The sequence below is a fragment of the Gopherus flavomarginatus genome, chromosome 6 (genome assembly GCF_025201925.1).
Source record: "Gopherus flavomarginatus isolate rGopFla2 chromosome 6, rGopFla2.mat.asm, whole genome shotgun sequence".
Taxonomy (NCBI): domain Eukaryota; kingdom Metazoa; phylum Chordata; order Testudines; family Testudinidae; genus Gopherus; species Gopherus flavomarginatus.
Genome location: NC_066622.1, coordinates 63546721 through 63561959, shown reverse-complemented (window position 1 = coordinate 63561959; position 15239 = coordinate 63546721). Strand labels below are relative to the sequence as shown.

Here is a 15239-nt window from a genome sequence, read left to right as displayed (position 1 = left end):
TTCTACAACAAGAATGTGCCTGAAAGAAGCCACAGCTGTAGGAGTGGCTCCAGTACAATTTTTTAAAACTATAGGTACTGGTACTTTAGTTATGATTTAACAATTCTATGCATCTCTTAATCCACTGGGACAAACTATGTAGAGAGAAATGCCATGGGGAGTCTCTCTCCATGAACTATAAACAGAATTTGTCTTAATAGATTTTGTTCAGTCTAGATCAGGGGTCTCAAACACACGGCCCACGAGCCGCATGCGACCCGCCAGGTTATTTTCTGCAGCCCACAAGCTCCTCGTGGCCCCCCTGCCCTCCCCCAGCGTTTACCTAGAGCGGCTCCGATCTGGCGTACACCAGGGACAGGGCAGGCTCCCTGCCGACCTGCCCTGCCCCTGTGCCGCTCCAGGAAGCAGATAGAACCTGGGGGAGGAGAGGCACAGGGGTGTGTGTTGACATTGCTTCAGGCACCGCTCCCAGCAGCTCCCATTGGCCGCAGTTCCCCATTCCCGGCCAATGGGAGATGCTGGGGGCGGTGCCTGAAGCAACAGCAACATACACACCTCTGCACCTCTCCACCCCCACATTCCAACTGCTTCCCGGAGCGGCGCGGGGGTAGGGCGGGGAGCCTGCCCTGCCCTCGGTGCATGCCGGGCCAGAGCCCGCCCCCTGAACCTCTCCTGCAGTCAAACCCCCTGCCCTGAGCCCCTTGTCGCACCCCGCACTCCTCCTGCACCCCAACCCACTGCCCAGAGCCCCCTGCTGCATCCCGATCCCTTGCCCTAACTCCCTGCTGCACCCTTCACCCCAACCCACTGCCCAGAGCCCCTTGCCGCACCCCTCACCCCTCCTGCACCCCGATCCCATCCTGACCCCTTGCCACACCCCTCACCCCCTCCTGCACCCCACACCCCGAGCCACAGCCCAGAGCCCTCTGCCGCACACCTCCTGCACCCTGACCCCCGGCACACCCCCTCATCCCTCCTGCACCCTACACCCCAACTCCCTGTCCTGAGCCACCGTCACACCCCACACCGTTCCTGCACCCCTTGGGACGGGGGGGCAGAGTTGAGGTGGGGATTTTGGGGAAGGTGTTCGAATGGGGGCAGGGAAGAGGAGGGGCCTCAGGGAAGGGGTGGAGTAGGAGCGGGGCCGAGGGTGGCACAGGGGAGGTGTCAGTAATGCGGCCCTTAGGCCAATGTACTAGTCCTCATGTGGCCCTCCTGGTCATTTGAGTTTGAGACCCCTGGTCTAGGTAAACCCAGGGAGTTATTTTAACACAATGTGCCAGTGTGTTTCCCTGAGATGGGAATGGGGTTTTAGGAAGAAGACAGCAAGGGAAATGTATTGACTGAGGTGCAAGTCAGATACCAGCTTAGGCCTTATCTACACTACCGTGGTAACTTGACCTAAGTTACACTACACTTCAGTTACATGAATAACGTAACTGAGGCTGACGCAGCTTAGGTCGACTTACCAAGGTGTCTACACAGTGCTGTGTCAATGGGAGACGCCTTCCATCTACTTTTAGGGTTGCCAGGCATCCGGTTTTAGACCACAACACCTGGTCAAAAAGGGGTTCTGGCAGTACTGGTCAATCCTGCCGACTGGGCCGTTAAAAGTCCAGTCAGCAGCAGTTGCAGGTTTAAGGCAGGCAAGTCCCTAACTATCCTGGCACTGTGCTGAGCCCTGGAAGCAGCCAGCAGGTCCAGCTCCCAGGCAGGGGGGCCATGGGGCTCTGTGTGCTGCCTCTGCCCCGAGCACCAGCTCCACACTCTCATTGGCCAGGAACTGTAGCCAATGGGAGCTGGCGGGGGGCGCCTGCAGGCAGCACCCAGAGCCTGCTGCCCCACCCCCAACCTAGGCGACGGACCTGCTGGCCACTTCTGGGGTGCAGCGTGGTGCCAGGACAGGCAGCGAGCCTGCCTTAGCCCTGATGCATTGCTGACCGGGAGCTGCCTGAGATAAGCCTGCACTCCAACCCCGAGCCCCAACACTGTGCCCCCCAAACCCAGAACCCCTGCAGCAGCCCAAACCCCTCATCCCCAGGCTCAGCCTAGAGCCTGCACCCCCATCTGGAGTCCCCCCCCACCTCAATTCCCCATCCCATCCCAGAGCCAGCATGCCCTATTTAGAGCCCTCACCCCCTCCCACTCCCTAACCCCAGCCCAGTGAACGTGAGAGAGGATGGGGGACAGTGAGCCACTGAGATAGGGGTAATGCAGTGAGTGGGGGGCAGGGCAGAGCAAGGGTATTTGGTTTTGTGCGGTTAGAAAGTTGGCAACCCTACCTACTTCCCTTACTCTTCTCGGGGAGCTGGAGTACTAGAATCGATGGGCTAATTAGCTAAGCCATCGATGTAGTGGGTCTTCACCAGACCTACTAAAATCGATGCCACTGCATTGATCACAACAGCGTTGATCTACCGGTAAGTGGTCATCACCTTAGGCATGATGGAGCCTCATAACCATCTTTGAGCCATGGTGTAAGGTGGTGTAGCCCTTGTGCCTGGAGTACTTACCCTCCTTGCAGAGGTGGAGACAATAAGGAAAGCTGTATTTAGAAATAAGATTTTCTAAAAAAGCTAATCTAGGAAGCTCAAAAATGAGGAGGGAAGGAAAGAGGAGGAATTAGTACAAGATTTAAATCCCAAGAGGAAGGACACTGCTTGGTTGGGGGAAAAAGCATTAGTCAAGCCTTTAGAAATCTGGAGACTGGAGTGGAGGGAAAATTGGTCTGCCTCTGACATACTGCTAATAGTGGAAACGGCTGCCAGGTGAACCTTAAGAAATGCACCCAACAGACCAGACCTTGGGTTGCAAGATGCAGTAAGTAGCCCAGATGTGCAAAAACCCATTTTGGAATGGAGGCATAACCTTGTCATTGGTCCAGATGCAAAATCTTTTCATTTTTGTTTGAAAGAGGAGCTCTTTCTAAACATGAGCATGATGGACTGGAATCTAAGAACAGGTGCAGTCCACGCTAATTAACCAGGCTGTCGTCCATGCTGTGAGATGTAGCATCTCGGGATTCGGGTACAGTATTCTACACTGAAACAAGCAGTCTGGAGACAGAGACAAGCAGGTTAGGGTGGTTACCTAGAGAGGTCCAGGAATTTGTGTACCAGAGTTGGCATGGTCACAGGTTAGGAAAAAATCAAAGCAGACAGTCACTGATTCTAATGACCTTGGGATCACAGGTGCAGGGGAGAGACAGGTCCCACTTCAGAAGAAATGTATCAGAAAGAGGTATTGCCTCTTTCTGCTCTGGTGCAGCAGAGTTGGCGCTTGGTATTTTGCCTTGATGTGAAATGGTATAGTTTTTGTGTGGCCCCATCTGAGAAAATTTTCTGACCACTGATGTTTTTAGAGACCATTCATACAGATTCTTCATCTTGCTGCTCAACAAGGCTGCTTGCACATTTTCTTCCAACAGATATATGCCTACCAGATGGATCTGGTGCTTTGTATACCACATCTAGTTTCTTCACTCTACTTAATGACGGAGAACCTGGATGTGATGTTGCTCATTATTAACCAATATCAGTTTCCCTAAGGACCCATCACATTGGCCTGAAAACAATGGCGACGGCACTTGGATTCTTGACTTCCCTTGGGAAGGAAGTAGAGGGGTCAGTGGCGAATGTGGATATGAGAGCAGAAGGGATGGACTGTATACCCTACAAGGTATTTTTCCTCACCCCAACCAGGAAAGCTGTTGTAGGACTTCAGAAGAGATCACAAGTTTCCTCTAAAAACAGCAAGGAATCCTTGTGGCACCTTAGAGACTAACAAATTTATTTGGGCATAAGCTTTTGAGATATAACCCACTTCATCAGATGCAATCATATGAAGTGGGTTATATCCCACGAAAGCTTATGCCCAAATAAATTTATTAATCTCTAAGGTGCCACAAGGACTCCTCATTGTTTTTTACTGATACAGACTAACACGGCTACCCCTCTGAAGTTTCCTCTGTAAACTGCATAGTTAGACTGTGGTGTTCTGTGACCCAGTACTGCAGGGGTCTCACATGAAAGTGAGCTTGAGCCATCACGTATGCTGAAGAGGCCATAGGGCTCATAAGGCTCAAATGAACTGTGTCAGCTGGTTTGGTTGGGCACTGAGTGTGATCAGGGCTTGCTAGATCTTGAGGAACCTGTCCTCAGAGGAAAGCTCTGGCATGGACTGAATCCAGGAATGCCCCAATTCAGATCAATTGGTTGGACTGTGAATTTCTCATGGATTATCTGAGGTACCAGAGAACAGGTTGCAAGTGTATTCAAAATGCCAGTTCTTGCTGTGGTTTTGTGTTTACTAGTTAATCGTCCAGGTGCTGGTATACATAAACACCCCTTCATCTGAGATGAGCGGCCATCACTGCTAGACATAAATAACCAGGGACTTATGGACAGGCCGAAAGAGAAAATTTTGAACTGGATAGCCGATTCCCATGTAGAACACCTCAGGTATTTGATGTGCCTCTTCCTGACGAAACATGAAGGTATCTAGAATCACGTACCATGTCTCCTTTAAATCAAGGGTTATGTACCAGTCTCCATGGGATAGGGATGAGATATGCTCTCTCCCAAGATGGGTATCCTGAACTTGAAGGTATATGTGTACTTGTTCAGGTTCCTTTGTACTAGAATGGATCTAAAATTACCTGCCTTCTTGGACATCAGGCAATATGGATTGTATTCATTCCCTCGATATTCCAGTGGGATTTTATTCTCCCTTTGCAAGGAGGGATACCAGTTCATATAAGACGACTCCCTCATGAGACTGGTCCCAAAAGAGGAAAGAAGGAGATGATGGTGAGGGGACTAAGTGCAGAACTGGACAGACTGCCAAGACAGCAGATTGGTATCCAATACATAATGCCCAAAAGTAAGCGAGTAGCAATCACTACAGGAGGAGGAGACAAGTTCCAAAGAGAGGAGATAGGGTACAGATATCTGAAGAAGTGCTGTTAGAGTGGTATTTCTCTCTTGAAAGTACCCTCAAATCCACGGTTTTGAGGCAGATGCTACATGCTGCAAAGGGGTCTGAGGAGAAATCCCGGTACTGTGTTACTAGAATTTCTCAGTATTTGGTTTGGCAGGTGGCTGGTATCGTCTTTGGTGCTACACATCTTGAGGATAAGCTGGGATCTGTCTCTGGTCACAGAAATCATGGCATGAGAAACTCCTTTGGAAGAAACTATTACACTGGAAGACACCTAGTGAATGAGCTATGGCTCTAGTTGTCTTGATCTTTCCTAGGATCTAATCTATGTGTCACTAAATAGGCAGTTTCTCTTTAAGGGAAGATCCTTGATTTTACTTAGACTACGGCAATAGCCCTGAATATCTAAGCTAGGATTCACTCTCTCCCCTGCCCCAGAGATCTCCATTTTCCTGGCACTTGTATCTGTAGCATAGTATGCTGCCCTCAAAGAATGCAAAGCCAACATTCAGCCCTCACTTGACCAGGATTCTGGCTGCTGCTTTTTGTTCTTTGGGGAGAAAGTCCAAAATGGGGTTCATTGTATCCCATATGACATACCCCTACCCCACCATTATGGGTTGGTAATTCACCACTCTGAGGCCCAAAGATTCCCAACAGGACCTTCATCCAAAAGGATCCTTTGATACTCATGTGGGCTGAATGAGAAGCTCTAGTCCCTCAACATCTTTCCTGAGCAGCAGACACTACCAGGGAGTTGGTAAGCAAGTGCTGCTGCAGAAACTGGTGAGCTTTGGAGGGGATGGGGTACATGCTATCTACTTTCTTTACAACAGGTGGAACAGGAGACAGATGAGAGCCATATCCTTGACTGTGTTCAACAGACCACAACTGGTAAGTTAGGCAGTTATCATCTTGTAAAATGTCAAATAAGGAATGTTTCTGGTGTTGTGATCCCTGTTGATAACTGAAGCATACAAGCCATCATCCCTAAAAATTTCAGGAACTGTTTGTACTTGTCAGTGGGGACACGACTGTTCCAATCTGATTGTCTAGGGAAGTGGCATCTGCAGTATTCCCAATAAAGGACTTATCTGGTTCCTGTGAATCATCGCCACCCCAATCAACTGGTCCATCTTATGATCTTGAGTATTAGGGAGTGGTAGTGGGATAGATGCCGAAGACCTGGTGTTGATCGCATTACCAGTGATAGCATAAGTGCTGGTGATAGCCATCATTACTGGAGTTGTATACTGTAGTGGCCTGGAAAGTGGAAATATTGCTTCATTCAACAAAGTCTTCACTGAATCCTGCATGGGGGCCACATTATTAACTGAAGCAAGCCTTGTATAAAGTCTTTTCAGGACCCCTATGCCTGAGGGGAAGTGAATGGTCTCGAGTCCCAGTGCTGAGGTTGCCAAAAAGAACTCTGATTCAAAAAGGTGCTCCACACCAACCCCAGAGTGGAATAAACCCAGTCATGGGGCTAGCTTAAGATTTTGGGCTGGATGGGGAATAATGCATTGGAGAAGATAGGATTCTAACTGGTGGCCCAGAGCTCTGACGGGCAAGTACTGATATCATTCAAGGAGTCCTCAGCTGCAATAGTCCTCAAGGTATAGGCACGAATGTACCTGGTGCTGGAAATGGCCTTGCTGTTCTGGCTGATGCTGGAGGTTGTTCTTTTGCACACACTCTCTCACTGGAGACCAGGACAGAAGGTACCATTTGTTCTTTCTATGCCCATCCTCCTCGATGATGTGCTTTCTCTTTCCTTTTGCACTGGTGGCACTCCTTTTTCCACTGCACAGATGGTCTATACCTGAGCCTGGAGCAGAAATCTCTCTGAGCAGGAGGAGGGGTTCTGTATAGTTGGTGCCACGAGCAGCATAACCAGCTGAGATTACTGAATGCCTGATGTGCAGGAGGAAGCCTCCTGTGTTGGTGCCAGCTTAGGCTTGATGGCTATGGCTGCAGCCACCGAGGCTGGAGGGATCCTGTATCACGCCCTTTAATGGTGGGTGGTTCTGGAGCTGGGGAAATAGTGTTCTTGGGTGCCACAGGCAAGGACCTCGGCACTGAATCTGGTTCTGTCAGGTCTAAGTGCCAAAACAGGGTCCTATGTTGCATTTGGTTGAAGGCTTTAGGCAGCCAGGTGGGCCTCCAGCCTGAGATCTACGACTGTGGGTTCCAGAAGTGAAAGTGCCACTTATCACACACTGAGATGTGTCGCCTATAGACAGATGGCAATGTACATGCATATCAGATTGTGGTCTGTCAAGAGGCATGCCTTTTGAAACCCCATTTTGGAATCAGGGCCAGGCACATTTGCCCTTCCTTGGGAGAGCCTTAGGGCTCAGAGGTAAAAGCTCAGGAGGCATACTTAAAATTATTTTGAGCTTTTTAATTAGACTAACTATCCTTATTAGCTATTTACCAAGTTGTCTCAATCAACCTGGACACCAGAGAAGGGCCACTCTCACTACTGGCAGTTATGAAGAAGGAGCAGAGGCAGCTAGAGGGTGCATTCTGTTTGATAGAGACTAGGGCAGCTGATGTCAGTGCTGCCAGAAGGCACTTGCATACTAACCCACAGACATTGTTTTGAACAAGGTGCTGCATACTTGTCACCAAAAGATAACTCCCACAAGTGGAAATATATGAAGGCCCACAAAGAGGAACCATAGTGTTTGCAAAATTATGACCAGTGGAACTGCTAAAACAGTGAACCAGATAACCTATCCAGAAATGCTGCCACCCAGTCTCTTCTCTTCACAAGACGACATCCTGGCATTATTCTACTCACCACTGCCAGAAAAATAAGTTACTGCAACAAGATCATACCCTAGACAATTGCATTTTGTATAAGCTTCTCAACTCAAAGAAGGCTGGTGGGATTTTGTTGACACTTAAAAGCCAGCTATAGACACATCACCACTCACAGATGATCTTTCTCCCCAAACAGGTTTCAAATGTGTTTTAGGTCCCATAAGAACGTACATCTCTCTAGAGGTTTCACATACATAGGTTTCCTCACCATTCTGAATAAAATAAGTGCTGTTTAACTGTTGCAGAAATGTGTACCTACCTGCTTTCCATCCACTTCAATATCTGCTACATAATTTTCAAACACTGTGGGAACATAAACTTCAGGGAACTGGTCTTTGCTAAATACAATCAGCAGACAGGTCTTTCCACAGGCACCATCACCCACTATAACCAGCTTTTTCCGAATGGCTGCCATAGCTAGGGGAAAAAAAAAAATGGACTTGACAAATATAACAGAAATAATCATCTATTATATAATACAAATGCTAGAAACTGAATAACTGATTATCTCTATGTCCCCAATCAGCAAGAACTTTGAAAACTGGTACACTCGTTCCTTAAGATTGCTGTGTATGTCATCAGTTTTGACCAATTCACCATCCTCTGAAAACCTCACAACCCTAAGGACACTTGCCCCACCATGCAGCATAGGACCATATGGACTTGGAGGAGGGAGAAACAGAACCAGATGTGAAGTGGCGAATCAGGTATCTAGGTCAGATCATTGTTAGAACACAAGTGGATACATTTCTAATGTAGAAAGTGGCTGGAAAACTAAGGAAAATGTTTGGAAGCCTACTGAATCCAGAGGAACAAGATAATTCTCCTGGGACATCTGGTACCCAAGAATACATGTGATTGTCTGTCTCCCATAGTAAATCACAGGGTAAAAGGGGAGGTGAGACCAATAGTCTGATGCCGTAGTGCTTAGTAGTTCTTTGTGTGTCTTGTAGACTCAAGACAGGAACCTATCAAGACAGGGGAAGCAAAAGAGTGCAAGTATTATCCTCTGGCTCCTTTCTGAATCGTTTGCTTTCTCAGAGAAATTTCCTCTTCGGAAATGCCAATCAATGTCTACACAAATATTCTGTTAAACTGATGGCCAAAGCTGTAAACTTGCCATGCTGAGCCAACAGAATATGTATTTTAACTATAAAGGTACCAGAGGCTTTCCACTCCTTCCTGACATCCAGTGCCACCCACATAGACTGAGTACTTCACTGATATGCAGGAAGAGAACTGATGGAATTATCTCAGTGCGTTGGACAGGTTCCTAAAGCAGTAAGCTCCATGAATATGCTACATGGGCTCTTGAAAGCCATCATCTCCTCCTACAGCCAGTTCCAAGGACACTCACCCCTGTAGTAGCAAGAGAACCTGAGATATTTAAGCCCTTGTATTAGAGGGCTGCTATGAGGAAGACCCTGATTACAGAATCTGGCAAGAACAAGGCTGATATTGCAAACACACACATTCCTAAGAAATGCTAAACACACACACACACACACACACACATTCCCAAAGGGTGGTACCAGAACACCCCATACCAAGAATGGTACAAACACATTCCCTAAAGATAACAGGAACACACTGACCCCTTTTAAAAGATAAGGTCAGAATGAACATACGTAATAGAGATGTTTTGACCTAACCAACATGTATAAGGTAATGGGTGATAAAAAGCCACGTCAGGGGACGGCAACTATGTCACAGGCAGTACTAACTTGTTTGTATCAGGGTATAAAGATGCATCTCAGAGAGAATATCTTTGTCCACCCAAAGGGGAATAAAAAGTCCAACCATTCACTGAGCTGCATCCATTATCATGGGCATACATGTCTTACTAGCCTCATAGTCTGCCAGGTGCTATTACTGTGCTTCGCTGACAATAAACCTGGCTGGGCGCCTTTGCGCCTTAACGGATCTTGTGATCATTGGATGGCTCACCTGAGGTCTGCTGTGACGGCTGTTTGCACAGAGCTGAACAGCCACAGGGAGAACACACACGCAGCCAAACATCTAACACTGGTGACCCTGAATATTGATCTGGTAAGTAAGCAAGCTGTCCTGTGTAGGAATTGCGATCTAACATGACAGAAAACCACAATAAAGCAAATTTTTTATCCACTTTTACTAAAAGTTTTAAATAAAAAGGTAATAACTTGTTTTTGGCACAGGAGACCTTGAGTGAACCGCCCAATGATCACAAGATTCGTTAAGGGGCGAAGGCGCCTGGCCAGATGTATGTTTACTGCCAAAGATTTAAAGAAATTCAAACCACTGAATCAGAAGTTCTCACTGGGTAACTGCTTGGAAACAGAGCTTTTTGAAGTATGACGAACAGTGGCCTCTTCTGCAGGTGCAGAGAAGATATTCCTTTATTCCAGTTTATTCAACTAGTTCAGTTCAATGACTACTAGCATGTTCACTTGTGAGATACCAATTGGGAGTTGAAAAAGCAGGAAAGCTTATTTTCTTTTTCTAATCTATGCATAAACATGAGGCGGGAGAGGACGTAATCTATGAATTTGAAAAACTTGAAAGACAGATGACCAGAAACAATGAGTACAATTCACACTACATTAACAACTACATTTAATATTTCCTTAGTTTTAACTGCAAAACATGTTTTAATAAATGTACATAAATAAAACTACCTTAAATGTGCTGGATACTTTATTAACTAAGGCCAACAAATCCTGAAGCACAACATCCAGAATGATGGGCTTGCACTTTGAGAGGTTTAACAGCAACTGGGATAGAACATTCTGTGAAAAATATTCTACACATATAGAATTAAAAAAGACTTCTTTTCTGGGGCTTTATGTGGAACATATGCATTTCTTAGAAAAGATTCTCTTCAGCAATGGAGCATAACAGGCGCTTACTATTTTTTTCCCATTTTATAATGAATCACTCTCCGTCTCCCCTCTGCAATTACGCAGGGTTCTTTTAAAATAAGCTAGCTTGGCAGCTTCAGCTACTGGAGAGGAAACCCACACCAGGCTCACCCTGCACAGCATGAATCAGATGATTAGTTTCCATGGAAGGGATTCAACGATGACATTTCCTTAACTCAGACCAAGGTTTTCAGAAGTTATCACACAAGCTTTAAGACACAGTTTACTCCCTAAAGTCACAGTAGGATACAACAAAGTGGCTCCTGTTAGCTGAAAGTTAGCACAGCAATATCTCTGCTCAGCCAGAGGGTATTTCTGGTGGTGCATAGAGGCATTCCCAAGACAATGTCTACTCAAAACATGCTTGTAAAAAGAAGCTAAAAAACTGACATTTCCCATCCTAAATGTATGTTTCACAAAAGTGTGCATTTCCTTTTCCCCGCCATCCCCCTAATTCAGTTTCCAGATGAGCCATGTTTTAGGTCTGTCGTTAACACACAAGTTTCAAGATTCTGCAAAGACTGTGGACAATTTCTGAACCCTCTGGCGACACCTTTGGATTGGATTTGTTAGCTATACCTGTAATATAGCTGAGGCATTAAAGCTGATCCTGGAGAGTCAATTGTGGGAATGGACTTCCACTATGGCATGAATAGCACTAACGGATTTCAATTTCTAATGGCAGTCAACCCACATGCAAAATGGGGAAAGAGAGCCTCCCCAGCCAGGCAACAGGATAAAACTGTGTTGTTTGCTAACAAATGACAGAAAGGTGGTGCTGCACTTAATGGTACCCCAGAGAACAGGGATCTCTCACCCACCTACAGCCAGGTGATGGGATATGAGTACCCCTGGTCTTCGCTCTTTGTGCAGACAATGGACAGGCATTAGGAGGAACCTGTTTGTATATTAAAATTGGAAGCCACTCATCTGTAAAAATCTTTTTTCAGCCCTTACTAGCATTGGTCCAGCTCCTGTTGCTTCCACACTGCCAATGTCAGTTTCTCTAGCAGTGATGGCATTAGTACACCACCCATATAAGGATCCTTGGCAGTGGACACATCCTCTGACCATTTTGTGACAGATATGATGAACAAAGGCATATCTTTGAGACTACTGCATCCACATTATAGAGGTGATCTGCATTTTTGTGAGCCAGACCTTGGAAGCCTGAAACCTTGAAAGATTATTGTACTGAGACATACCAGTCATCATGGGCCCATAGGATATCCATAGACCTTTCAATCAATAAATGATATCTGCACGTGTGTGTTCCTGGCTCACTGGCTGGGTTTCCTGCAGAATCTGGAATCACAAGGGGGTGATTCACAGAAAATACCAATACCGGCTATACAGACACCCACTATCTGAAGCTTGGCCCTCCTGTTCCTCCTCCACCAAAGGGGTATTGACTTGTTTTACCTGCTTTAGGAAGCCTGGGAAACAAAGGCTCCACAACTGTATAAAGTGTCAGCATGAGCTGACTGCAGCACCTCCGGTTTGATTAAAAACTCCAACATGAACCTGTAAACGAAGGGGGAGGCAAACCCTGCTCAAAGGGTCGGAAGGGCTCAAGGTAAGCTCAGTATGTGTTTAGACCTTGGATTGTTTTAAAATAGGACAAAAAACATCAGAGATAATCTAAAACAAATGTACCCCAGAGCTACAAACACCTCAGGAAGGGAGGTTGCTCGTAACTCTGAAATATTTGTAACTCTGAACAAACAATTATGGTTGTTCTTTCAAAAGTTAACAGTGACTTAAGACAGCTTTGAAACTACAAAGCAGAAGAAAAATGCTGATTCCCTTTTATTTATTTATTTTTCTAGTAGTTTGCATTTAACATATACTATACTTCCTGCCTTTTTTTTTTTAAATCTCTGCTGCTGCCTGATTCCATAATTCAAATTCCAAATGGAGTGTGTGGTTGACTAGTCAGTACACAACTCTGGTGTTCTACTGTACTCTGCTTTGTGAAGATGCCCAGTTCATTAGTAAACAACTGTTCCTGGAGAAAGAGTGAAACTGCATGTGTTGAGCTAGGCCAGAACTGCTGGGAATTCCAGGAGGACTGCAGCTTAAATCCTTGGCCTGGGTGAAAAAAAATCTGTGTCCCTGGTGAGTGACAGGTGACAGCCAGAGGTTTGAAACCAAAGGGGGTCTCTCTTGAGCAAACCATGGAGTGGATCAGAAAGACATAGGGTTAGAAGGGACTGCAAACGTCATCTAGTCTAATCCCTTGCTAAGATGCAGGATTTGTCATGTCTAAAGATCAGAGATGCAGTTACCCCAAAACTGTGACATTTACCTGTAGGTGGAACAGACAGTACTACTCAGACTTAAGGTTGCCCAACATTCCCCATATAAGACCATGGTTTTAGTTGCTTGTAACTTTGCCATATTTTAATCTTCTAGGATGAAGTTCTTCCACACCAGCTGTCTGCCTCAGATTGATTTTTGGGGAAAATTTCAGTAAAAGATTTCAGCTCTTTCTAAAATCATTGGTGAAAAAAAAAATCACCAAAAAATTCTGACATTTTGTTGAGAAGCTTTGGAACAAGGACTTGGTATTTTGCTTGTGGGGGAGTGCCAGTGTGCCTTTTGGCTACATTATAAACCTTTGAAAAATCTAAGGTCCCACCTACTTGGAGACTTTTGTTAGAGTTGGGCAGCTAAATTCTCCCAAGATTTCATGGAGCATGCTCCATCTCAGGCATGCAGGGGCCCAGCAGTACTTTCCCTGCAATTGCTCTTCCCAGCTCCTGCACTCTGCTGGATGCCAAAACTGAGAGCAAGGAGACTGCTTTTTCTGTGCTCTCAAAGCTCTCTCTACAGGCTCCCAAGCAGCATGGAGCAGGAAGTGATCTCACTCAGATATAGAGAGGACAAGCATGGTGGGGCAGGGGGAGTGACAGGTGGGGGGAAAGACTGAATGACGAGCCCAGGGACGGGAGACTGGAAGAGAAGCATAGGGGAAGAGTTGAGAGGAAAACTGGAAAAGGCTGGAGGAAAGGGGGGGGGGGGCGGGGAATGAAGGATCTGTCACTATTAGAGCACACTTCCTTCCAGAACCTAGAATGGAGATTCATGAGCCTCACCCTTCCTCTGCTGTCAGCAAATATATGTGAAACCCACTGGCAAAGCATGAGTCTCATCCCCCTCTGATGCTTGTTTAGTCATCCTCTGAACAAAGAACCCTGAGACATTGAGACCCCAAGGTCACAATGCCAAGAGCAGAGAGCTAGGCCCAGCCCCAAGGACAGGAGCCACCTCTGTATGGGGTGGCCTGGCTCTCCAGCTCCTGCCTCCCTCACCACAGTTGACCTGATCTCTAGCCCCATCAACAGGCCAGGGCAAGCTTGCTCTCCTGTCTCTTCACAAACTTCTGGTGTTAAAGATGGAGTAACTGTCTGATGGCAGGTGACATACACTGATGGGCACCAAGTGAACCTGTAGCCAGCTAAGGGAAAGGCCCATTGTCTTTAGAATAAGAAGACAGTCTACAATAATAGAAATATCCACCATCTAAGATACAGGATTTGGCTGGGCCCAGACAGAGAAACCTTTCTACCTGGCTAAGTAACATCTCTTGGAGACTTCTGTGATATTAAGAATGGTTTGCATGGCTTCAGAATAGGAACCAAGCCATGAGATGAAGCACATTCAGGTTGGGATGCCAGACTATGCCATTCCGCTGGGTCAAGAGAACAGGGAAGAACCTATTGCTTATAGGTGACGGGGATGACATCTGTAGGAAAAAACTGTCAACCAGAACTGTCTGAGCCATTTGGGGGAGATAAAGATGACTCATGCCCTATCCAACTGCATCTTCCATAGAACCCGAGGTAATAGGGGGATAGGAGGGACGGCATAGCTGAACTTAACCACCACCACACTCAGATAGCAAAAGTCCGTTCTGCCGAATGTCCATGGCCACCTTGTATGGCTTTATTCCAGGCAACTAAAAGCTCCACAGGGTTATTACTGATCTGGTACAGCCAAGTTAATCACGGATAGCCGTGTGGCTGCCACCAGTCCATGACCAGGCAATGTCCCTTCCTGACCTCAACCCTGATCTTCAGAGTTCGATGTGTGTGGGACTCGCTCTCTCTGATGCGGGTTATATGACTAAAAAGTGCCAACCGGTGGTGATCGATGAGGACTTAATCCTCTCAAGGTCAGTTGTCAGTAATTCATCCCGATTAAAATCAAACCACTTTATTCCCAGTACTCACTGCTGGCAAGGCATATGAAATGCCTCCAGCCTCCTGATGTCTTGTTTAAGCAACATCTATGTTTCCGGTCCATAGAAGAGGACTGGAAGTATACAGGTTTGATAAATCTGTACTTTTGTATACAATTTCATTTTCTTTTGCCCTCCACATCCTCTGGAGATCCTTCATGGCTGAGGCTCAGCTTTGGCTGTCTGTGCTCATTTGATGGCAATTTAATAAGTGATTTATTAAACAGAAGGATTAACTATAGTCAGTGAATTAAACTGATTATTTCAGACCAGCCAGGGAAAGTTTTCAAATATGCCTAAATGAAAGTGACTGGAGCATAAGCTCTTAC

The 15239-nt window shown here is 46.3% G+C and overlaps 1 protein-coding gene across 2 annotated transcripts in view; it reads right to left on the bottom strand.

Moving 5' to 3' along the window:
* The window catches only part of RHOA (ras homolog family member A), an 84794-nt gene that overhangs the window by 12950 nt on the left and 56605 nt on the right, over nucleotides 1–15239 (bottom strand). For both annotated transcript variants that reach the window (XM_050960351.1, XM_050960350.1), the window contains exon 2: nucleotides 8027–8184. In XM_050960351.1, coding sequence (XP_050816308.1) covers nucleotides 8027–8182 — 156 coding nt within the window. In that variant the 5' untranslated portion in view covers nucleotides 8183–8184. The remainder of the gene's footprint in view (nucleotides 1–8026; nucleotides 8185–15239) is intronic.